The sequence below is a fragment of the Poecilia formosa genome, unplaced genomic scaffold (assembly GCF_000485575.1).
Source record: "Poecilia formosa unplaced genomic scaffold, Poecilia_formosa-5.1.2 Scaffold333, whole genome shotgun sequence".
NCBI classification, from domain to species: Eukaryota; Metazoa; Chordata; class Actinopteri; order Cyprinodontiformes; family Poeciliidae; genus Poecilia; species Poecilia formosa.
Genome location: NW_006800272.1, coordinates 659,475 through 684,417, shown reverse-complemented (window position 1 = coordinate 684,417; position 24,943 = coordinate 659,475). Strand labels below are relative to the sequence as shown.

The 24,943-nt window shown below is 41.7% G+C and overlaps 1 protein-coding gene, 1 long non-coding RNA gene and 1 pseudogene across 5 annotated transcripts; 1 reads left to right on the top strand and 2 right to left on the bottom strand.

Annotated features, from left to right (window-relative positions):
• Positions 1-214: 214 nt before the first annotated feature.
• LOC107833124 (uncharacterized) lies at positions 215-4,207 on the bottom strand. The gene is made up of 2 exons (XR_001658835.1): positions 3,904-4,207; positions 215-3,522 (listed from the first exon to the last, which is right to left on the bottom strand). It is a non-coding gene; the product is annotated as an uncharacterized LOC107833124 (long non-coding RNA).
• A 1,331-nt stretch (positions 4,208-5,538) lies between these two features.
• Positions 5,539-18,836, bottom strand: LOC103152901 (APOBEC1 complementation factor-like). Of its 4 annotated transcripts, none has more exons than XM_007573561.2 (13): positions 18,736-18,836; positions 14,231-14,381; positions 14,013-14,147; positions 13,794-13,924; positions 13,122-13,360; positions 12,528-12,692; positions 11,847-11,944; positions 11,103-11,240; positions 9,433-9,577; positions 8,707-8,951; positions 8,323-8,459; positions 7,510-7,664; positions 5,539-7,354 (listed from the first exon to the last, which is right to left on the bottom strand). In XM_007573561.2, the coding sequence occupies exons 2-13, from the start codon at positions 14,330-14,332 to the stop codon at positions 7,200-7,202; spliced, it is 1,845 nt and encodes a 614-aa protein (XP_007573623.1). In that variant the 5' UTR covers positions 14,333-14,381; positions 18,736-18,836; the 3' UTR covers positions 5,539-7,199. The 4 variants fall into 4 exon arrangements, with proteins under 4 accessions (XP_007573623.1, XP_007573624.1, XP_016517004.1 ...); XM_007573562.2 differs by having other exon boundaries at positions 8,707-8,927; XM_016661518.1 differs by lacking the exon at positions 18,736-18,836 and adding an exon at positions 18,440-18,457.
• Positions 18,837-22,173: 3,337 nt separating this feature from the next.
• The window catches only part of LOC103152902 (cGMP-dependent protein kinase 1-like), a 44,674-nt pseudogene continuing 41,904 nt past the window's right edge, over positions 22,174-24,943 (top strand).

The window sequence follows — 24,943 nt, the reverse complement described above, 5'->3', positions numbered from 1 at the left end:
AGCAAACATGAAGATTTGTGGAAAAACCGATCTCCTCAGGTTAAGTTTATGTCTTAACATGCATCCATTTCTGCATGGGACTTTAACAAATTCCAGAAAATGTCTTTCTGGAATTTGTTTGGAAGCTTGATATCAAGTTCAAGTTTCCAAAATGGAAAATGTGGAAGAAGAAGAGAAGCAGTTCTGTGCTCCCGTCCGTTTTGACGGTCAGGGCGTTTTTTGTTTTTTTTCATGATGCAAGAGGATTATTTCAGAGTCACAGCGAGGGATTAATCTATTAAAGGTCGGATACTCTGATCCTGAATCTGATCCCAGCTCAGAATCGTGTCAACTGGAGCTAACAAAACAACATCCGACAACAGAACTACGTCATGTCGCTCCTCGTTGCTTCGTTAGGTCCTTTAAAACCGACAGAACGGAGAAAAGGAAATCCTGCAGAGGTTTGTGTCATCATGCGAGGACCACTGTGCTCTGTATTTGTTTGTCCCTGTTCTCCTCTTCCTCTCCTTTCTTTCTCCCATCCCTTCTTTTCCTAAGTTTGAGGACAAAAAGGCTTCAGTCCACAAAGACACTGAGAGCTTGAAGGCCGAACAAGGAGCCTGTTGAGGAGGTGAGGACAGCAAGAGGCTCCAAGCTTTACAGGCCGTGGTGGGGGGCATTCTGAGAGCTCACTGAGGGGAAAAGTAAAAAAAAAAAAAAAAAAGGACCATGGTGCCATCAGTTTTGTTTTATTATTATTGTAGATTAATTGAAGCTGCAGCGAGTCTAGATTATTCTCTTGATGACGGAGGCAGGTCTTGTTTTCAGTGGCAGATGTCGAAACTTCAGCAAACCCATAGGAAACAAACCTGATGGATTTGTCTGCTGGAACATTTAGGACCATCAGTGCATCTGTCTGTTCAGATGGGTGGCATTTGGAGAAATCAAAAAAAGAACATTTTCATTTTTAGCAGAGTAAATATCAGATCATTTGAAACTTTGACTCATGATCAGATTTACAAACACCTTCAGGAGAACCAAAGTTTTTTTTTTCTTTTTCTGCTTGTCCTTCCACCCTTTATGTGAATGGAGGAAGTGATGTGTCCATTCATTCCCACTGGGAAGGTGATTATCCACAGGGATGGAAATCAACAGGCTGAGCTGCCAAAATTCCCACCACAAAGAAACAGAGAGACAGGGAGCTGTTTTTCCTCTTAAAGTCTCTGAGCCATTGCCACCTGCCCAACGTGTTTGGGTTGAAACCATTCATTAAAGATCTAACACAGACAAACTGATCCATCCAACCATCACTTGGAGAGACGATCCTTGAAAGGGGTCACAACGTACGGTTGGTTTGGGCTAACGTAACAATGCTGTTTTTAATCACAGTTTTATCCTTTGATTTCCTAAAATTCCCAGTTATCGTGTTTCCTTTTCTTTATCTATTCATCTTTCCCTTCCCCTTTTCCCTTCATCTTTTACTGTAACTCCATGTTTTATTATCTCTGGGTGGTTCTCTCAAAGCTGTTATCTCTGACGTTTGTGCCTGTGATTTGCATCCAAAATCCAAACTCGAAGCAGTCAGACATTTATGTCCCACCGCTACATCTGGACTGTTTGCTTCTCTGTTTAAATTTAAATTTGTCGGCAGCACCAGTGAAAACCGGCCACAGCTGGTTTCGGTTTGAGAGGAGAGGACAGTGACTCTCATTATACTTCCAGCCTGCAGGACAGCAGACGATAAGGATCCCAATTGTTCAGCGGACGCTTTTCTAATGTGATTCTTCCTCCTCCTGGAGCTGTGATGGTCATTTGTTCCACAAGAGAAACTTTCAGTTCGGATGAGATCGGATGAGAACCGGATCCCTGAAAATGCATGTCTCTCTTTTTGGTTCGAAGGGCACAAACATTCCTCTCTACCGTGAATTGAACTGACACTTTGATACATTAAAACCTAAGTTGCTAGGGCGGTGTTGCAGTCGGCCTTAACCTGTTGTGTCCTGACGCTGGTTGCGTTTGCATTGCACAGAGTGCCACCTCCAAACATCGCAGCTATTGTCAACTTACTTTGCCACACGAGAGGACAACACTCAGCTCGTGTTGCTGTTTGTCATCATCGTACAACTTTGGCAGCAACTGGAAGGAAAAATGGCGACTGAATGGTACATACAGGCCAAAGCGCTGAAAAAGTACAGAAGACCACTGACCAGAAGACACAAGGGCAAGATGACATGGTAAGCTAATGTCGCCTCCTGCAAAGCCAACAAACCAATCAGAAATACGTCGCTCTAGTCTTGTTGGAACAGGATTTTGCTGGGATACGTGAAGCAACGAACATCCATCAAAGTAGCATCGTTCGTCTTTCAGACTTAGCTCAGAGACGCTTCTCAAATCCACGTCACACAAACAAACAATGCTACGAGCATCTCTCAGGAGTAAACGAACCGATCTGCCGTCCTCAAAGCAAATATTCAGCAGGAAGTGACAAACGGTTGAGTTCGTACGGAGTCACATTAATAGTAAGTAGTATTAAGTAGCACAAAATAAGCAGCTCTGATATCCAGTCCATTCTTAGCCTGATTATTCAGCTAAAAAGCAGCCAAAGACAATAATCATCCTTAGCACATTCCTATCCGATTAAAGCCTTCTGTAAATAGCACCACTGCACTGGGAGACGCTACATTGTGTCTTTACGTAAGAAGTATGTGTCGGTTCAAAAAAATGATCAGTTGAATTTATACTAAATTCCTGGGACATGGAGCCGCCACACACAGCATTGATTTCTCTTCTTCACATCGTGATGAAATAACATTCATTTCATCACAACAAAGGACAAAGAATTACCCAACACACCAGTCTGGTAAATGTCCCTCTGATACCAGCTGCTCGGTCAGCTCATTGTCATGGCTCAGACTTGTACCACCGCACCTTCTCATTTGTCCTGACAACAGTATTAATGTCTTCAATGTTGGCCCCTCTCGACGACCTCATAGGCCTTTCCTTACCTGCGTCATGTATTTTTTTTTTGTTGTTTAAAAAAAAAAATAGAACAAATTGACAAATTGTTTACCAAGAGTAAAAATCTCCTATGATATGAGGCCTTCAGAGTAAATAGTAAAGCTCTGTATCAGAAGATTCAGGCCAAGTTGGTTTGTAATTTTAGTTTTGAATCGTTGTAACAGAATCACTGTCGTTGTCAGCTGCTCCAGGAGTGTCCAGATGTTTGAGCTGGAAGTGGCTCTTCATCACCGGGATCATAGCAGCTACAGACAGCTCAGGTTTGTTTGCTTTACTCTGCTGCAGAGCGAGTGAAGAGACAACAGAAATGTTTTTGACTGCTGAGAAAGAACTAAAAGCAGACATTAGAAACTGAAGGTATTTTGAAGCAGTAGCGTTTTTAGTCTGTCCGACGGCCACAACGAGCCGACGCACACTGACCTGGGCGGTCGTCCAGCTGCAGACTCTTCACCTCCACATCTGGGCTGCTCAGGCCGCTCCGAGGCTCCGTCATGCTGCTGGTACTCGGAGAGATGACCGGAAAACCTGAAGAGGGGAAACAGTTGACCACTCTGACTGCAGCTCGCTCTATCTCTCTCTCCTTTTCTCTCTCTCTCTCTTTCTCTCTCTTTCTGTGCTTGATGACATCAGGGGATGATGAGCAGAGAGAAAGAGAGGGAGAGAGAGAAAGTTGTTATCCCTCCACATCCACTGAAACGGCAACAACAACCTTTACTTTCCTTCCTTTATGTGTCCTGCATACACATTCCTGTGCTTGCATTTAAGCTGGAACTGAATGGAATAGCAGTGAAAGTCCAAAGAGAAACTCTAAAAGACCTTCAGAAAATTTACAGCATTTTAATGGCTTCAATGTAAGACTGAGAGTAATAATGTTCAATTTTCACTTTTTGGAACAGTAATAATCACCTGCTGTGTTTATCTTAGGGAACTGAATCCATCTGTTGTATCTGTGAGAGCCGTAGTGATTACTGTTTCTCATGCTGCAACACAGGAGACAGGAAGATAGCTGTAATAATAACTTTTTAAACGTAAAAAAAAAAAAAATCAACACTGTGCAGCATTTCATATTTCCGTTCTGCTGAGAAACGTCCCGAACATCTGCAGATGTTTGACCGTTTTCTGCCTCAGAGTGACATCTTCTTCTGTGGATTAAAACACAGCTGATGGGGGATTAGAGACCACGCTGAAAACTGAATTAAATGAGCGCTTACATAAGAGGATTAGCTGCAGCTCGCAAAGCACCGCTTCGCTTTGCTCCACTGACTGGAGCGAATACAGTGTTTGCTTTGCTTCGGAGCCTTTCAGCTTTAAAGGTTTCCACTCATTTGGCCCGGAGTTGGTTTAAAAATGGGGTTACAACGTGTTACTAGGACGAGTAGGACGTCCTCCGTGATCTTAGAGTGTAGCAACACCAATCTGGGAAGGGTTGAAAGGATCGTTCCGGAACTGTCCGATGTCCATCGTGCTGCAAAAGGACACATTGCTAAACAAATGGAGAATATTTAGGTCAGTTGCCAGGAGTCTAACAATGAGTGGGGCATCATAGCAAACAAGTTCAAGGTCAGAATGTGCAATGCTCAGAGACAAACAACCCAGGAGCTCCACCTCAGCCTCCAAAGGCTGCAGTTATCAATGATATTAAACGATTCGTTCATTACATTAAATTTAGGGGGAAAAAACCCCCAAAACAAACTGATCAGCTACAGATTGTTAGAAAAGCCTAAATGAAGTCTTCTCTGTCAGAAGAATATGGCAGCAAGGTGTTTACAGAGGTTCTCATCAACTGTCTAACATGACACGTCTGTTATTATTCCCAACTTTTTACTTGATTTAGTGGTAGAAATTTATTTTTCTGTTCTGTCAGAGGATTTCTGAGTTGAAGAGCTGTTTCGGCCAAAAAAAAAAAAAAAAAAAAAAAAAAAAAAAGTTCTGAATCTGTACATCCCTCATCGTTTTTGTTCCGTTTCCTGCTCTGATTAATGGACCAGAATAAAGAAGTCTAGGGTGTGAAACCATTCATTATACAAATTCAAAAATACTTTATTAACTGCAAAGGGAAATTAAATTTCATTAAACCAAATCAGTAGTTCATAGACTTATAATGTTTGTCTAAAGATGATTATAAGTTTTGAGGCATTAATTTTTTTTTTTGATAAGTCGTTAGCTGAAATACAAATATTTTCTTGATGCTAAATGAATCTTGTTCTGGAAAATCTGCTTGCTTTTCGAATCTGTGTTTGGCTTATTGTATTATAAAGTCCGGACCTGACATTGACAGAGATGTAGACAGAGAGTTGTCAAGAAATTTTAAAGAACTGAAACAAACAAACAAACAAACAAACAAAACTGGACCAAAACTCTACAAATTAACAGATATATAAAATCCTCTAATTATAAAGTAAGAAAAACATTTCAATAAAACTTGTGTCTGTCTGGGAACGACAACAACAACATCTGGAGAAACAAAAAGTAATTGAATGCCTAACAAGCAAAAACATCTCTAGTGTAAAAATAAAAAATAAAAAACAGAAACAGTAAAGGTATATGTCAACTCTTTATTTCATCCATTCAGATTAGAAATAATAAAAGATAATATTTCACACGGTTTTGTAGAATGCCCACAATAGTCTTCTCTCATCACAGATTGGGTTCTGATTCGGCATCGCATGGTTTTTCTTTCCAAGTCAATTAACTGCAGCAAAGACAAGTTAAAAATACCTCTGTACAAATACGTCTGGATAGTTCATCTGATTCCACGTACAAAAATAAGTTCTAAGTGCTTCACACACTTTAATACTGTCTCTGCTTCGGCGTGTTCGCAGCTCGGACGCCAACTCATGTCGTCTGTTCTGAAATCTCCACAAAACCTTCAGTCGAGTAGAAGAAGTAAAAGTTAAAACTGCTACCATCAGCAGCTGCTTTCGCCCAAAAGAAAGGAAAAAAAACAAAAAAAAACAAGATACCCTAGAGCATTATTTAGATTCCACACCATATCATCCATTTTTCTTTTTTTTTACTTCTAACCCATCGTGAAAACACTGTGGATGTGAATGAAAGCCAACCCCTGGATTTTAAGGATCCAGAGATTACGGTGAGTTTTATCTAATGCAACAGACTGACGGAAGGAACAGAAAACGCTCGGTGTGAAAATACGAACACTGAAAAAAAAAAAAAAAAGATCAGAAATGAAACGACAAATTTCATCCAAATAAGGTGCCTGAGCGTTTTTTACGTGTGGCGGAAACAAACCTGCTGAACAGAAGACAACACAAATGAAAGGCCTGCTTTTAAAAAGCTCCGACAAACTTGAACAAAACAGGGCAGATTTACTTTGTGTAGATTTTTTTTTTATAAATACAATTGTTACGCTCTGTCTAATACTCTTCTTATGTCACTTCAGCTCTTCCCTCTGCACAGGAGGTTGCCATGGATATGCCGGGCCTGTAACCATGGCAGCACCCACAGTGACAGATATCATTTACATCCTGTGGGTACTGATTGGTTGTGTTGGACGGAGTCAACAAAAGGTATGCAACAAAATAAACCTTGTATAAAAAAAATATTAGCAGATTCTAATCTTATTCTAATTACAGATGTTAAAAAGAAGAGTTTAGTACCCTATTGTCTTTATTTTCAGCATTTTTTTCTCTTCTTTTTAATTTATTTTATTTGGTTTAAAAAGCATAGAACTGAAGCAGAGTTAAAGGTCTGAAGAAAAAGCTAAAGTTAACAACCCAAAAGCCATTGCAATTGCCACTAGAAGACACTCAAAGTACACAACTTAGTTAGAGATAAGCCACACTGCACACGCCTAGCCAGAAAACGCGAATCAGCCAATCAGAGGCAGTTTTCAGCATCACAAACCAAACCGTGGATGAGCAGATAATTTGGATTAAACGAGGAGCAGAAACGGGTGACAGATGAAAGAGTTTGCTTTGAGGGTTTTCAGCAGCAGCTAGCGATGTGGGATGAGACTGAACCGGTTTCCAACTAAAAGACGCTTAAATCTCCCTGTTTGATAACAACAGAACGCTGCATTCACACCAGTTCACTTTTGGTTTTAGGAAAGACGCAATCAGATTTGACTTCTTGTCAGGTCGCAGTGTTTGGTGTCTCCCAGACTGAGTCAATCTGTGGGTGAGCAAAGCGGCGTGGCGCAAATGCAGCTCCACGGTTTAACTCAACGCCCGGAAGCAGCAGCTTTAGAAAACGCCGTATCCATCAGTGTGGCGAGCCGCCACGGCGAACGCGGGGTAGCCCTCGTAAGTGGCGTAGGCGGTTAGGTCCTGACCCAGAGAAACGGCCTGCTTCAGCTGGGAGGCCACGCCCGATGACCCCGGGGTTGCCAGAGCGTAGCCTACAGGGAGACACAAAAGACAAGACACCTTCTTATTATCAAGCCCTGCTGGTTCACATGTGTGATCTGGTTCTGGTTACACGCTGAGGGTCAAGTGGGTTCTGTCTCTGCTTTAGCGAGAAGTTAGTTGGACTTGGGTACGGACCTTCACATACCTGGGAAGGCTACCGAGGCCACAGCGGCTGCAGTAGCACAGCCGGCGTCAGCAGCGCCCTCCGTCTGCAGGCCGAGTGTCTGCAGGGTGTGTTCAGCCGCGTGGACCTTCGCTTCTTCCACAGACGCACACAGTTTTGCAGGAGTGAAGGGGTGCCTGCAGAGAGGAGCACAAACACAGGTGATCCAAAAGTTGACAAAACTAACCTGTTAAGTTTAGATTGTAAGTAGAATTCTGCTCAGTTAGCGTTATTTTCTGTCCGCTTTTCAGCATTCTGCTTAGCACTATTTTTAAAAAGAAAGTTCTTAGAACGAGTTTCAATTAAATTCAAATTCAGTCCAATCATATCTAATTTTCTAGTTCAATGGTAAATGATAAATGGTAAGACAGGGGTTCAAACCAATGAAATGAAATATGTTCGAACCAACAATTAGGGGATAAACTCCTACCATCGTTGCCTCCATCGTTCCTCAAGTCTCCTCAAAGATCACAAAACACATGTAGACTAGAGAGACAAACTCCTACAGCCCAATCAGCAATTCCCCAACGGTTAAACTCTGGTACACCATTTCTGCTCCAAAGCCCAGTCTCTATTTGACATTGAAGAGTCTCGCCTTTCATCTTCTGGCCACTGTTTTCACAGGCAACAGTGACTCTCAAGCACGAAGAAGAAGCATTTAATGCCATGAACATTTACCTATTCAGATGACGGGGCTCTTCACCAGACATTTTCAGTTTAACCTGTTCACTTCCTGCCATTGGATCCATTTCATCTCCATTTATCAATCAACAGCAGTGCACTGCCTTTACTCACACGTTGGGGTACTGCGTGGCCAGAGCTGGGATGGTGATCTTGTAGAGAAACAGCTGCCGCTGGTCGGGACTGATGGCCGAGTGGAGCTGATAGACGGGCTGACCCCAGTTGTTCTTCTGACACAGCTCTTCCAGAACCTGACGGGAGCACAGACGGGTGGAGGTGTTCACCTTGGGAGAAGAACTTCCAAGTTCCACACAGTCATAGCTTTTATTTCACATCGCAGTTTGGAGGATAAGTGGTGCTCTTTTGTGAATGAAGAGCCACAGGTTTTCAGTTGAGGAATCATGTAGGCATTAGAAACGTTTCTCTCCGTTCGCATATTCCTGAAAAGTGTCAGGAAAAATTTGGAATATGTCGTTGTGTTTTGGTGTGTCCCGTTACCTGAGTTGGTGGTTTGATGCCGGTGCCCTTCATGCTCATGGCAGCTGGGTTCATCGGTGTCAGCTCCATCCCCGGCAGCAGGTCGTACAGCTTTTCCTGGGCCTGCTTGTCCCCCTTCAGCCCGTAGGAGGCGCTACTTCCACCTCCTCGTCCCATGGCTCCGCCCCCGGCTGCGTAGGCCAAGTAGCCCCGCCCACCCAGCCCTCGTACCCCCGCCGCCCCTACAGGTACAGTCATGTAAATTTCTACAGGAGATCGGAGAGGCAGTAAATCAATCAAATCACTGGAAATCAGCAGGGAAGAACAATCACACAATTAATAAATCACAACGAAGACTGATAACAAAGATAACAGCTAAGTGATTTCTTATTTTTCTGGCGAATTTTTGACCAAACTTCAGCTGATTCAGAGGATCTCACATGATTCCTACCATAAAATATTCTGATTTTCAAACCACGTTCATTGCATTCACATGATTCAGGGAGATCCACCCCTCGGCGTCACACCTGCCACAGGCGCAACTCAAAGCCAATAAAGAGACGTGATTGAAGTCGCTGTTAAATCCAAATAATCTGTAACAGCAGCTGAGTTGCGATCGGACAGTCTGTGTCGAGGGGAGGAGCTTCAGCATCAGATTAAGCAGTTTCTGCTGTCAAATCAAGATCTGATAGCAGATCTGCCTCCATCATGGTCTCCGGTTCATGTGAACAGAGAGAGCGTCCTCACCTCTGACCGACGGCGTCCTGATCAGACCTCTTCCTCCCACGTGCGCTTTGGCTGCTGGGAAACGGAACTGACCCGGAATGGCGGCGTAGGCCTGGGGGGCATAAAACACGGGAGCACCAAGGTACGCCGTAGTGGGGTCGTACACCTGCGAGAAACAGAGGCGGAAGAGGAAGTTTGCCTCTTATGTTAAGATGTTTGTTGTCGGAGCTAACTTGTATTACTTTGGATTTTGTTATACTTGGTTTACTTTATATTTTTAGGTTCTTTGCACCCAGAAACACAATTTATTTTGCTTTTTGTTTGAGTGCTTGTGCTGCCCCTGATAAATCGGCGCCCTCTACTGCTCTGGAAAACTCAGGTAAAAACAAAAGCGTAGCTAAAAATGTTTTCCTGTTCTGAATGTTTTAGTTCCTGGGTTTGGTGTTACCATCACTGTTGCAAACTCTTCTGTCACATTGAGTTAAACTGGCCACTCTATGAAGTTGTTTGACGTCCTATGACCCTTACACTTTATTTGGGGTGTGCATAAGACTGACTTGACACTGTCATAAACATGATATAACATCTGTCATGAACATGAAGGAGTCTTTATGAATGTCTATGACTGTTGTCATGAAGTGTGATTCGGTAAATAATGACATTTCTATTGGAAAGTTGCCCTAAAAGTTGCCTTAAAAGTCCATTAGAAGTGCTAACTTTGCATTAAAGTGTTATATATAAAATAATGCAAAGTTAGCACTTCTAATGGACTTTTAAAGCAACTTTTAGGGCAACTTTCCAATAAAAATGTCATTATTTACCGAATCACACTTCATGACCACAGTCATAGACATTCATAAAGACTCCTTCATGTTCATGACAGATGTTATGTCATGTTTATGATGGTGCAATGTCAGTCTTACGCACACCCCGCCAAATACAGTGTTACCTTTTTTTCTTTTTTTTTGGTCAATCTTGACAACACAGCGGAACAGTAACACATAGAGTCTCTGGGAACTCAGAGTTCAGCTCATTATCAGCTCCTTATCTCCTGTTTATCTGTGAATCAGGTTCAGGTTCAACTCAGTCTACTTTATGGCTTTCATGTTAATGATGTTCCCACTCGACTCTCTAATGAAGGGATTTTCATAAGCTAGATAACGAACAAAAAAAAAAAACTGCCATATTTAGTAAGATTTTCAACTTTAATTTTCTCTTTTTTAAAACACTGAATTGTTGTGTTATATTTATTTCACTACTTACTGAAAATTTTGTCTGGATAATTTGTGTCTCTAAATGTCTACCTTTGATTTGTAATAAGATTTCTGTATAAGCCTGGATTTATCCCATGATGCATTAACCGTCCTGACCGAGATTTTCGATAACAGTGTCATGTAGATGCATTAAAATCTGATAAAGATAACGACAATGGAAAGCATCACAGTGCACTGCGCTAAAGTTTGACAAATGTTAGCAGTTATGTGCTGCAAGGTAAATTCCTGTTGTAATTTGGGATATTGATGCTCACACTCCAAGTTAGTACTCATTTCGTCATCAGTATATTTTACTATAGATTCAGTTCAAGGCCCCTCTATGCTCAAATTCCTTCCTGAATATGCCTAATTTATAAGAATGTCTGTTTGGATATTACAAATCCTTTTTAGTATTCAGGTAAGAGCTCAGAGTCCCACCTGTCCCAGAGTGTAGGCCGTGTAGTCGGCCTGCAGAACCGAGCCTCCTCTTCCTCCGGTTCCTCTGGTGTACCGGACGTAGCTGTCCTTATCCACCGGCTTGGCCAGAGTCACCTCAATAGGAGAGCCGTCCACCACCTGCAGGCGGAGAGAGGAGAGAGGAGTTTACCTCTCAATGATCATTCTGCGTGCATCGCCTAAAAACAAAATCAATCTCGGTTGTATTTTTTTTTGGAATGCTGTACTTTTGCGGTTATTGCTAGGGAAATTATTTTCCGGCATCAACTCATTGCCATCAAGATTCCCAGAGTTTTATGCAGCTGTTTTGATGGTAGCTATGGAAACGGCCTGCTGCGTGCCCAGTGAGGCAACAGTTGTGTGCTTGTTTCTTTTCTTTTACCAAACGGTGAGAAATTTGTCCGCCACCAAAAGAAATTTTAAAACAAAAAATGTGTTTAGATTTAATAGTTTGAATTTTTAACCATTTCTTCTTCTTCTTCTTCTATTTTTTTCTTGTGTACTCTCTGTGGGGTTTTGTGTGTTCGCTGCCTAGTATTTATTTTGCAGAACATGTTCCTTTTCCCTTAGAGGTTTTGGAGTATACATATAAGGACCTTGGTCTCCAACCTTCAGCTCGCTTCTGCTGACATGTGCTCCAATCATGCGCTGCTTTTTTTGTCTAAAATTAAACCTGATGGGTTTTTTTCTGATTTCAAACAGCAGAGAAATGAGGGCAGAGCTGACCTTCCCGTTGAGCGCGTTCATGGCGTTGATGGCGTCCTCTCGCTGACTAAAATGCACGAAGGCGTAGTCTCTGATCTTCTTCACTCGCTCCACTGCACCTGCAACGCAACAATATCTTTATTGGCTTCTCATTGTAACACTTTTCACTTTTGTGGAGCTCCACCCATTCGACATACAGTATTTATAATGCAAAGAAACCCACATATCACAAAACACAAAAAAGAAATATCTTCAATAATCATATGAGTTTATGGTAATAATGACTAATAACCTTAATTAATTGCTTATTTTCTAAATACAAAACATGTTAATGCTTTTATAAAGTTTTAAGGTTTTGGTTTGAAATTTTAAATATATTTTTTGGCTGATCTTTACGCCTTTTTAGACTTTGAAAGTTTATTTTCACTCTCTTCTACTAAAACTATTAGTCCTGAATGAGCCAATCAAATTTGAATATATTTTGTTACCAGGCTTTTGTTTTGTTTGGAGTTTTCCAGCTTTTTGTCAGCTTTTGGATTGAATTAAAAAAAAAAATGCTTTTAGCAATTTTATTTATTGCCAGTAAAGTTTTGCAGACTAACCTGACTGTGTGTTAGAAGCTTGAAACAAACAGATGAGGCTTTAAGAGGATCTTGTCAGCAGCATTTAAGGACAATCTGAAAGCAGAGAGGCCGGTCGTACCTGGTTTCAGGCTGTTAAACTCCCTCTCGATGGTTTCTTCAGTGGTCTGCAACATCAGGTTCCTCACATACAGAATCTTTACGTTTGCCATGGTATCCTCATCAACCTCCACCTCAGGTTCCGCCCAGTCCACCGCGATGGGATGACCCCACAACTGGATCCGACCTGAATGTTTGATAACGGATGTAGTTCAGATTAAGTTTAGAGCTGGATGTGGACCACGATCGTCAAAATAGATGTCTTTGTGATTTTACAGAAAAACACTGGAAACGGTGATGGTTCTGCTGGTAAAACCCCATCTTCAATATCTGCTCTCTTATCATGAAAATCCATCAGCAGTAAAATTGGCTTTGACTGGCTGACACTTGGACAGCTGAAGACTTTGACTGTTTTTATGATGTTCTCTTGATGATATTAAGGTTTGTTATCAGCTTTGCAAGGTGCATGTGTTCACTTCCCTGGTGTGAGATCAACCTGCATATTTTCAGCATCTTGAAACAGAACACGCGCCAATCGATTTGAAACACCTCTAGTAATTTTGAGACAAAACTGGCCCAAGAAATCGTGTGGATCTCCAGAGTTTTTGGTCTCTACCTGGCAGGAGTTTGCGTCTGGCCATGGCAGCTGCCCGGTGGCTCTCGTATTCGACGAAGGCGAAGCCTCTGTTCTTGGATTTGTCTGCAGCACTGGGGTACACGATGACGTCCACAACGCCGTCTGTGACCTTTCGCATCTCCGCTAGGATCTCGTCGTGCTTCTTGGTTTTAGGAATGCCCCCGACAAACAGACGGCAGTTGTCCACGCTGGCACAGACACCGAGGAGGCGACCGTTCCTGGGAGATGGAGAGAAGAACATCGTAGGAAGGTCAGTTTAAACCAGTATTCTGATCTACACAGACGACACCACTCTGTACTTGAGAAACAAAGCAGCAGTCTATAGAAGAAGGTGATTAAGGTCTTGGACTTTTCATGAAACAGATTTTTTTTTTTCCCAGTGTTGGTGAAACTGTTTTATGATCAACTGAGGAACTAACGGTGATGTGAATTGGTCCGGTCACATAAAATGTGAAGTGTTTGTTCAATTGATAGTATAGTTACTCTGGTTGGTGACATGTAAATTGATAATAGTCAGGTTTAGATGGATGGTTGGCTCAGATTTATTAGGGCTAGGGTTATGTGCTTGCAATAAGGTAGTTTTAAATGAAGATGGGTGTTTAAAACAGATAATTGCAAAAGCTGTCATTGCAGGTGAAGAACCACTCTGACCTGATCTCGTAGTTGTTAAGCTGCTTCATGGCTGTTCTGGCTTCCTGTTTGTTGGTGAAGGTGACAAAGGCGTAACCTCTGTTGTTCCCATTGAAGTCCATCATCATCCTCACCTCATAGATCTTACCAAACTGATGACAGGGGCAGAGAATGCCAGGACATTTAAAAAAGAAGTGATATCAAGGGACATATTCCTCAAATTATTCCACAATGACTCACCTTCTCACACAACGGAACCAGTTCATCCTCAAACAGATCTCTCGGGAGTTTCCCCACAAAGATCTCACTACCTCTCTCAGGCGGTGGTCCGTCCCAGTCAGGCGGTGGGCCACCATACCGCCGCTGACCGTTCTCCTGAAGAACAGAACCCCAAAATGAGGAGCGGCAGCCTGGGGAGAACTCCCCTCGGCACTCTGGTTCCTAAAAATATTCCTTACCTGTCTCAGCTGGTATCCGGTCCGTTGGGTGAGCGCCCGAAGTGCGGCCTCTTTCTGCGTCCCCGCCAGCCCGTCTCCACTTCCCTTCTGATTGGATTCCATTGGGTGTGATTAACAGCAGGTTGTGAATCAGGGAAATTAGGGGTGCTCACTGCAGAAACAGACATAAAGCAGGTTTCAGTTCTGATGTTCTGGTTGTCAGAGAGAGTTTGGGTGGGCTTTTGTAAGTCACAGAACCACATTCAGGCTGTCTATGATGATGGTTGTGAAGGGTAATCTTTATCAGTTTCATTAAAACTCTTTAAACCACATTAAAAGCTTTTCTTACGTTTATTTGCTGTATCCTGTCATCCTGTCTTACTCTCACAAACTATTGAATGACTTACATATTTTCTTTGTACCGATGTGTTCAGATTTGAGAAATCTAACTTTTATAAACCCATTTAGATTCAAGACATTAAAGCTTTATTTTCTTCTCCAGACAGTCTGTTCCCCATAAAGGTGAACCGAACAGAAACATCTTTCCAAACATCCTAATTGCTCTAGAGCCTGCAGATTTCTGCAACTTTAGAAGGAATGTATTCCTGACCAAAAAAAGTAGCATTTGCAGCCACAGTTAAATGAGTTCATACAGAAACGCTTGCTGTGGAATGTGAAACACTTTGTCACCAAATAGTTTGTGTCATATAAAAACATAAAACTAATTAATCTACAGAGTTTTCCCAGATTCAATGGGAAATAAATACAGAGATATTAAACAGAAAGTAAACCGTTCTGATTGTAGAAAAATATATATATTTCAAAAGCCGCACTAAACCAAACAACCATGGCTTTATTAAAAGTGGACATTTATGTGAAACTAATGAATAGAGGATTCTGGAGCTGGTCAAGGACAGCAGCTTTGGAGGAGACTAGATACTTCACAGGAACACAATGGCCGCTGTAAGAAACGGTGGTGGCAGCATTATGCTGTGGGATGAGTTTTTGTCCAGTGGACATGAGGTTGTTGTCAAGTCGAATCAGTTCCAAAACCAAGGAAAGTTTTGACAAGACTTCAAGATATCTGCTAGAAAGCTGAAAGCTTAATTATTTAGTCCCATTGTTAGTCCCAGAATATATTCAAATTAGGAACAGAACGACTTGACATGAGGGAAAAATGTATGTTTTGAAATGACTGAGCCAAAGTCCAGTCCTAAATGTGACTTTAATAAAAAAAATAGAGAGCAATTTGTCCCCACAATGTGACATATTGATTCCTATCAAAGACCGCTGAACGCTGAAATTTAATAAATCATTATATCCACTGTTTGCCCTCTCTCTTCTTTTCCCTGTCCCAGTCATATTTGGTGTAACCGCCTGCCAGCCCTCTGTTGAATCAACTCGTGTCCCTGCTGAGACATCATGTACTCACAGATCTGCACCTCCTCGCCTTGTTTTTCCCAATCTGAGCGGCAGATATGAGCGGCGGGGAGGTCAAGGTCTGCTGGCTGATCATTAACAGAGACCGCGGACAGCCTGACAGTCCATCTCACCGTCCCGCAGGGTGGAAGCCTGCTGTGGCCGAAATCAGGTCGAGCTTTCACTGAATTTATTCAGCAAATAGCATCTCAAACAAGTCGTAATGCCTCCCATCCCCCTGCCATAAAAACCCTCGACTCGTATAACCAGAACCGAAACACTCCAGGTCACATTATGCAGACCTGGGATGCTGTGATGCTTTTATTACGCTTGTGTAATAAAAGCATCATGTTTGTTTGAGTTTTTGTTTTTTTTATTTGTTTCATTTTGGCACATCTTCAGGAACTTTTAAATCAATCAGCAGGGGACGAAACTATCTTATGTAAAAATTGTCAAATGTGTTCCAGACTTTGAAGAAATTCTTGTATCCTTATCAGAAAACCGATTTTAATGATTTCATGAAATCATTCCAATCGTTCTCTGTAAAACAGAGATCAAATGACTCTGAATGTGTCCAGTGAGCTCTAAGAATCAGTTTTATGCTTTTGCTCCCGAATACCAAATGAATCTGTTCACACTTTCCTGGCTGGTAATTTAGCGCAAGGAGAACTTCTACAGGTTTTCTTCAAAATTCACACAGGTGATAATTGAATATTTTTCCTCAAACATTCAAACATTAGCTGCCCCTGCTGGTAGGGCTCCAAACAATTCGGCTAAACTCGGGAATCAGATTGTCTTCAAACTGCTGACATCATTTCCAAGAAAAAGGATGAACAAAAAGCTTTCAATCCGAGTCAGATAAATCAATCGGAATGCTCTCCGGATGTCAGAAATCCAGGTTGTAATCATAGACCGACACCGTCCCAACATGGCCGCCATTAGCGAGGAGCTTTTATCTCAGTCGAACTAATCTGTTCAACATTTATCAATAATCATCTTCTGGACAAACTGACTAAAAGACAAAACTAATAAAAATAATTAGGCCACGTTTCACGTCTTCATTCAGTTTTACGTAATCAGATATTGGAGCTCAGTTCATGAACAACTGATCTTTGATCAATCACTCTATCGGTCAGTCAGCTTCAACTTTTGACCTTCCGACAGCAGCTGTGATGATCCTCCTGCATTGGCTCGTCAGACAATTAAAGCTGCAGAAACTAACGCTAATATAGACTTCTGGTTTCGGCAGAAAGGGGGGGTGCTGCTAATTTATTTCCATATGGAACGACTTCCTCATTAAAAACAGTTTCAGCTCTGCATCTGTGTTCATTATCCTGATCTGTGAAATGAAATCCTCGGTCGTCCTGCGGATACATCATGGTGGTTATGAATATTTATTGTTCAGGATCCATCTCCTCCATAAAGAAACATATCTATCACATATCTATCACAAGACCCATAACGTGTCCTCCAGTATTCAGGCAAAGGAACGCCCTGTTCAAGTTGCAATGAGGCAAAGTGACTGTTGAAGAACAGGATACCAGAAGATGTAAAGAGATTTAAAAAAGTCTAGAATGTTTTCATTCTTGAATCCAATTTAATTTTAAATTAGCACAGGAAGCTCACTTTTACACACACTAAAATGTATAAATTAAATTAAATTCTGACATAAGATAATCTCATTTTAATTAAAGAGGAAATGCTAATCTCATCGCTTGTAATGGGATGATTGCAATATGAAAAGTTTCTATAAGAATGTTTTAATAAATCAAGCTAACAGGAAAACTGAGACGTGCTGATTAAATTCCTCCTGGTTTTCTAGGAAAAAAGTCAAAAATACTCAAGTGCCTGCATATAAAACTTTACTATTTTATGAGGAGAAATCAATTGCGGAGCAGTTCATTCAGTTGGAGCTGCATTTTGTTGGTAACGGTGACTGTCATCTCATCCGCGGCCAGCAGAGGGCAGTAATTTTCCGGAACAATACTGATTGGTTTAATCAGTATTAAATTAGCTTTGAACATATTTAGGGCTGAAATAGATTTATATTTTAATAATACACTAATAAGGACAGCAAATGAACCACAGGCACATGTTTTTCTTTAGGTAAAATATATATAAAAAAATAAATTCTAAAAAAAAAAAGTAATTTACTAATTGAAAACTTTTTATAATAAACAATTTTAAAAATAATAAAATACTTGTAAAAATATTTGTAGTTTTTTTTTTTACATTTAATTTTTTTCCCCAAAACAATCTGACAAAATGTCATGCAGTTTAAATTTAGATTTTAATTGAAATATTTTTTGTCTTCCTATGAAATATCCTCAGATGTCTCCTGCTGTGAGTCAGAGCCTCATAAATGAACTGGGCCGATTAACTGCACATGCTCAGTGATGATGTGTCTCTGTGTGGGAAAAGGATTTAAATAATGTACCTCCACATAGCACTCCAGCAAGACAAATGATTGAATTAAAAGTTTCATTAATTTGATGTTAAAATTGCATCAGATTTGTCATCTGAATGATCTCATGTATAATGCAGGACGATGGCTCAGGAGCTGCTGCAGATCCTGCTGCTGATTGATGGTCCGACTGAGTTTGATCAGGACTTTCAGGATCCAATACAAAACTGTTCTTTTGTCAAAATATTTTAGGTAAATTAAATGAGGTTTAACGTTAAGTGTCAACACAACTTCCCTCCTCTGGAATCTCACAGGGAGTGAGTGGAAGTAAAGCTTTATGTAAATTACAGGGGGAAAAAATGAGCATGGTAATGGGATTCATCTTTTGTTGGATTTGTCTGGATTACCTCTGATTGCACAGCTTAACCACTAACCAGGGCTCCCAGTTTTACACCCCAGTAAGGACATTTAACTCCGTAAACGTCAACAGAAACACTTTCACTGACAGAAGGAGCTCCAGCAGCTGCTGGACGACGCTCGCTCGCTGCAAACCCGGCCTGTTTGCTCAGTTTGCAGCCTTCAGCCTCAACGCACAGAAGAGAAGAAGAGAGGGCGAGCGACACTTACTTCACATCTGCTCTCTCTCTCCCAGGTTTGATGCTTTCAGACCAATTTTATGGAGTAAAAAATCTTAAAAACTCACCTGAGCAATTTCAGAGATCACCTCCCTCCGATCAGAGCTGTGTCATTCTGAATGCGAGTGTGTCGTCAGAGCCCCCTGCGTGAGATTGCGTGTGCGCGTGTGTGTGTGTGTGTAGGTGTGTGTGTGTGTGATCACATCATATCAAACTCCAAAGGTTCACTGTCCTGGTGTTAGCTTTACAAGCTGCAGGTCGTTAATATTTAACCTGCTGCTATCTGTGGACACTGAGGCAGTCCTGTGTGTTTGTGTGTGTGTGTGTGTGTGTAGATGTGTGCGCATGTGTGTGTGAGCATCAAGAGGCCTTTGACCGACAGGATCTGGATCAGAGGCCTCTCCAGCTGCTTACAGATGTTGTGAGGATTGTTGCTAGATTTCTGAAAATCTTTCTGATCAAAAGTATTGATAGGACTATTAATATTGCTTTCATAATGGAGTCAACCTTTGGTGTTATATCATGTCAGAGTAACACAATGTGGGACAAATAATGTCCTTTTTACACATATGAACAGATGTTAGATTATAATCATCACTGCTCCCAACAAACTCAACGAATGTTTTCATCCTGGCTAGTATTTGCACAGTTTTCCCTCATTTTAAATAACATTTCTGCTGTTGTTTGCACAGGTTTTATTTTCCCGCATATTCTAAATCGTTTGCTCTCTTTCAATGCACAAATGCAAATGAATATCCTACTCAGTTGCACATTCCTTAGATCAGAGTACTCTGTTTCTGATAACTGTGCAGTATTTTTATGTTAAGATCTTGTTCTTACTGTACAGTATATTAGTCTTTATTTTATCATATATTTTTAATACTTTATCTTTGTGTGAACCGACGTGCCTGCTGTTATACCTGAATTTCCCCACGATGAGACAATAAAGGATATTTCTATTCTATTCTATTTTATTCTGTGTCCAATGAAGCAGCCTCCTGTGAAACACAATGCCAAAACCAAAAGGAGAAATAGAAAAACTCAATAAAAAAAAGAAAGTATGAATTACATTTAAAATTAATTACATTTCTGACAAACACGGGATTTTTGGAGTAGAAAACAGGTTCAGTTTGAAACAGTTTCGTTCCAGAGGAAATGAGTATCATGTTCATGTGAGAAACGATAACAAAAACGTTATAGCTTTTGTCTCCTGGTTGTAATGACAGTAGGTCTCCAGAAGAGGGCGCACAGTGATTACAAAGTCATTCATTTGTCTCCAGCAGAAGAGGCATAGTTTGACCATCCCTCTGTCCGTGATGCCTCTATTCTGATCAGAACATTACGAAATATCCCTAGCAGCGAAAATAACAACAACAAAATCATCAAAAATAATAATGTTCTGTGTGAGACCGTGGAATATTTCCTCACTGTGTAAACGTCTGTTCTCGGATGAATTCGCGGTCATTTCCTCAGATGTCTCTGCAGCAGCAGCTGCAGGAACATGCTGACAGTTTGAACACAGCAGGACAAACACTGATGCCAACACAGAAGGTTTATATAAATAGAGAGAAGGACCAGGCTCACGGTTCTGGTCTAAACTGGACACATTCTTATCTGCGGTCCTACACATCTATTTTCTCTTCTAAGGCTGTTCAGAGCAGGTTTACGGGATGAATCGGACTTTAAACTGTTTATTATTATTATTATTATTATTATTATTATTATTATTATTATTATTATTATTATTATTATACCTCCTGTTTTTATTTCACATGAAAAAAGACAGTCAAATTTAAACACTTTAGAACAGATATATTTTTCACTTTTGCTGAAGTCTCATGAGTTTGAAAAGGATGTAGTTCATTGGTTTTATCCGTTTTAAATTTGCACATGAATGCATCACTTGAAACTTAAAAAAAAAAAAAAGAAAGAAAGTTATCGTCTCATCTGTTTTCCAGAACTTTCTTAGAGCAGTTTACAGTAACACCCATCCTTTCTGGCCACGGCTTATTCCTGCTAAATAAATAAATAAAAATGTTTGGTTGGTTTAAGATTAACATTTAGGCAGTTTTTTTTTCTTCATCTGTTCACAGAAAACTTTAACTGAAGCTGCACAGGTGAGGAGCAGCAGTAGGAGGACAGGTGACGAAAAGGAGCGGAGGCAGCCCAACTTTCCTCCTCCTCCTCCTCTCTTCTCTCTCTCTCTTTCTCTCTCTCTCTTTCTCTCTCTCTCTCTGTCTGTCTCTCTTTCTTTCCGCCTCGACCTCCACTTAAGCTCCAACTGTTTCGGATTAAACTGTTCACACTGGAAGTGGATCGGCGCTCCGGACTCCTCCGGACTCGCGGCTCTGCAGCACCTGTTTCCCGGCGATTGTCCTCTCATCTCCCTAAACATCCAACTTGAGGCTCTTGGCTTCCTGTCTCTCGTTTCCAGGGGACTGGAACGCATCTTTTTCTTTTTTCCTTTTTGTGTGTATGTGTGTGTGCGTGTGTCTCGGGAGTAAAGTGTGCGCTGCTGGATTCCTGCACCTCCGTTTTCACACTTTAATCAAACTGGCGGACGTTTGGTTCCTTATTCTCTGCGTAAAATATTCCAGCGGACATAAACCCGGAGCGGCTCTCCTGTGGGATTATCCTTCTCTCAGACTGATTGTAAACTTTGTGTGTGTGTTAGTTGTACTCCGGATTACTCCTCACGTCTTCAGTTTTTTTCTTCATTCATATATCGAGGGGAATCCCGCATCCAAATTTCCTTTTTTATTTTTTTATTTTTTTATGTTTTTTGAATCATGCGGTTTGTTTTGATTGGATTTAATCAACGGGATGGGAAACGTGACACGCAGGAGTATCTATTATTATTTAATCTGTTTTCCAGAGTTTCTCCTGTGTAAACCACTGTTCATCACCTGATTCCACCCAACCTCAAATTACCACAAAAACAATTTAATCATTTTTTTCCCCCCAGATATCAGATTGTGGAACCAATCCACTAACGTTCTCAGATAAGTTAAAAAAAAAATCCAATGGAAACTTTGGGAACTGCCTGAAGGCACCCAGGCAGAACACCTGCAGCAATTTCGACAATATCTGATAAATAAATGGATTTGGACCAAGAGCAAACNGCAGTTCACTGTAACACCCATCCTTTCTGGCCACGGCTCATTCCTGGTAAATAAACAAATAAAAAATTTTGGTTGGTTTAAGATGAACATTTAGGCAGTTTTTTTTCTTCATCTGTTCATAGAAAACTTTAACTGAAGCTGCACAGGTGAGGATCAGTAGGAGGACAGGTGACGAAAAGGAGCGGAGGCAGCCCAACTTTCCTCCTCCTCCTCCTCGGAGCGGAGGCAGCCCAACTTTCCTCCTCCTCCTCCTCTCTCTCTCTCTCTCTCTCCCTCTCTCTCTCTCTTTCATTCCGCCTCGACCTCCACTTAAGCTCCAACTGTTTCGGATTAAACTGTTCACACTGGAAGTGGATCGGCGCTCCGGACTCCTCCGGACTCGCGGCTCTGCAGCACCTGTTTCCCGGCGTTTGTCCTCTCATCTCCCTAAACATCCAACTTGAGGCTCTTGGCTTCCTGTCTCTCGTTTCCAGGGGACTGGAACGCATCTTTTTCTTTTTTCCTTTTTGTGTGTATGTGTGTGTGCGTGTGTCTCGGGAGTAAAGTGTGCGCTGCTGGATTCCTGCACCTCCGTTTTCACACTTTAATCAAACTGGCGGACGTTTGGTTCCTTATTCTCTGCGTAAAATATTCCAGCGGACATAAACCCGGAGCAGCCCTCCTGTGGGATTATCCTTCTCTCAGACTGACTGTAAACTTTTTTGTGTGTGTGTGTTAGTTGTACTCCGGATTACTCCTCACGTCTTCAGTTTTTTTCTTCATTCATATATCGAGGGGAATCCCGCATCCAAATTTCCTTTTTTATTTTTTTATTTTTTTATGTTTTTTGAATCATGCGGTTTGTTTTGATTGGATTTAATCAACGGGATGGGAAACGTGACACGCAGGAGTATCTATTATTATTTAATCTGTTTTCCAGAGTTTCTCCTGTGTAAACCACTGTTCATCACCTGATTCCACCCAACCTCAAATTACCACAAAAACAATTTAATCATTTTTTTCCCCCCAGATATCAGATTGTGGAACCAATCCACTAACGTTCTCAGATAAGTTAAAAAAAAAATCCAATGGAAACTTTGGGAACTGCCTGAAGGCACCGAGGAGGAACACCTGCAGCAATTTTGACAATGTCTGATAAATAAATAAATGGATTTGGACCAAGAGCAAACACAGGTACCCTGACGAGCAATAAAGAAAAAAGAAAATGTTGTTAAAGACTTTTACAAAGATGTAGCTGGGGTAAAGAGTAAAGGACTCTGGAGTTTCAAAGGTTTTAAGCCAAAAGAAACATTTGGAAAATTCCTGAAAGTCCTTTGTCCTCTGGATGTTCCTGGGAAAATCTGGAAGAGATTTTCACACAGAGAAGTTTCCACACAAAAACCAAATCCTAAAACTCACTGAGATCGTCAACAAGACCTGGCAGGGCAACGGTTTAAAGCGAAACGAGGCACCCAAAGACTTCTCCCAGAAACCTGGAGATCTCAACGTGGTCAGGCTGCGGCGGACGCTGAGACTCGGACCTGACGTCCTGCCGGGACCGGCTGAGGGGATCCATGGGAACGCTGCGGGACCTGCAGTACGCTCTGCAGGAGAAGGTCGAGGAGCTGCGGCAGCGCGACGCCCTGATCGACGAGCTGGAGCTGGAGCTGGACCAGAAGGACGAGCTGATCCAGAGGCTGCAGAACGAGCTGGACAAGTACCGCTCGGTGATCCGGCCCGCCACGGCCCAGCAGGTCCAGGCCCAGCAGAACAACCTGGTGCTGCAGCCGGACCAGCAGCGCAGCAAGAGGCAGGCCATCTCCGCCGAACCCACGGCCTTCGACATCAGCGAGCTGTGCCACGTCACGCTGCCGTTCTACCCCAAGAGCCCACAGTAGGTCCTTCACTTCCTCCGGCGGGTTCTGACGCGGTGGGGGGACTTCCTGTTTCCATGTTGGCTGTAGTGGCAGAGGGTTAGAATCATCAGACTGAACAGAACCTCTTTCAGCTGCTCCAGAAAACCTCGTAGAACTCGCTCTGTCCGTTTCTAAGCTTCTGTCAAACTTGTAGAAAGTTCTGCATGTGACAGGAAGTTAACAGAACATCCTGCAGTACACTGAAAAACACAAAATCTTATCGAGTATTTTTAATTCGCTTCTAGTTTGAATAATTTGATGCACTTAAAATAAGACAAAAAACTAACTTACTATAGTAAGTTAAGCAACTTTTCTGCTCGTTTTTGTAGCTTGTTTTTAGGGAATAGTTACTTAATATTGATAAGTAAAGTTATTAGTTGCACTGGTAGATGTTTGGTCTTATAACAGGACAAGCTCCCGAAGTGAAACAAGCTGCCGGTGGAATTAGTACTTTTTAATAGTATTCAGGAATTATTGACTGAAAACGAGCTCGTATCTTGCCAAAAAGTTAGTTTTGTCTAGTTACAATTGTACTAAGATATTTTGCACTAGAAACTAGACCAAACTTTGTAAGACTTTGTGTTTTTGCAGCGTATACAGGAAGTGTAAATCTTGCCGTAAACAGGGGGAGTTTTTATCCCTTAGCTAGTTTTAAGTCTGCGTTGAACACGCTGGATTTCCTAAGAGTTTACGACCAGAAGATAGACTCTCCCACTGAACACCGGGGTAACACTTCTGTTCTCTCGGCTGGCTTTGCACACCGGAGACAAGTGGTTCTCTGCTTTCACCGAGTTTCAAAGCTGTTTTATGTCAGACTGTTCAAGGACGGATTCAACTGTTTCACAGTCAAATAAAAGAAAAAAAAACTAATCGGCTGTATTACCTGAGTGAAGAACAGGCTTTCAGTGCATGTCAGTCTGGCTTAAATGAGTGACTCTGAGGGTCTTTTGTTTGGCGGGTGAAATCTTTGCGATCAGTTTTGAGGCCCTGCAGCTGCAGCTGCTCATTAGCGACAGGAACGAGTTCTAATAGATCTGCTCTGTTCTGCATTAATGAAGCTTTTCAGCTCTGTTTTGGGGCTGATTGCCGAGCTCTGATCAACATCAGATAAGGCAACGGCTCAAGCAGGCGGCCCTTCGCTCCTTCGGATGAACAAAAACCACTCAAGTCAAACCGTAGTCGTGGTTGCTTTTAATGCGCCGCATGATGCCGAACCGAGGTCAGGGCCTCCGGCCGAAGGTTCCTCATGGAGGGAAATG

What these genes read in the sequence shown, in the direction of transcription:
- LOC103152901 (XM_007573561.2), bottom strand. Translation starts at nt 14,332, where the DNA reads ATGGAATCCAATCAGAAGGGAAGTGGAGACGGGCTGGCGGGGACGCAG. An exon ending in CGGCCTACACTCTGGGACAG is followed by an intron (nt 9,578 to 11,102) that starts GTGGGACTCTGA and finishes TGTTTCTCGCAG; the next exon opens with GTGTACGACCCCACTACGGC. An exon ending in GCCACGCAGTACCCCAACGT is followed by an intron (nt 7,665 to 8,322) that starts GTGAGTAAAGGC and finishes TCCTCTCTGCAG; the next exon opens with GCACCCCTTCACTCCTGCAA.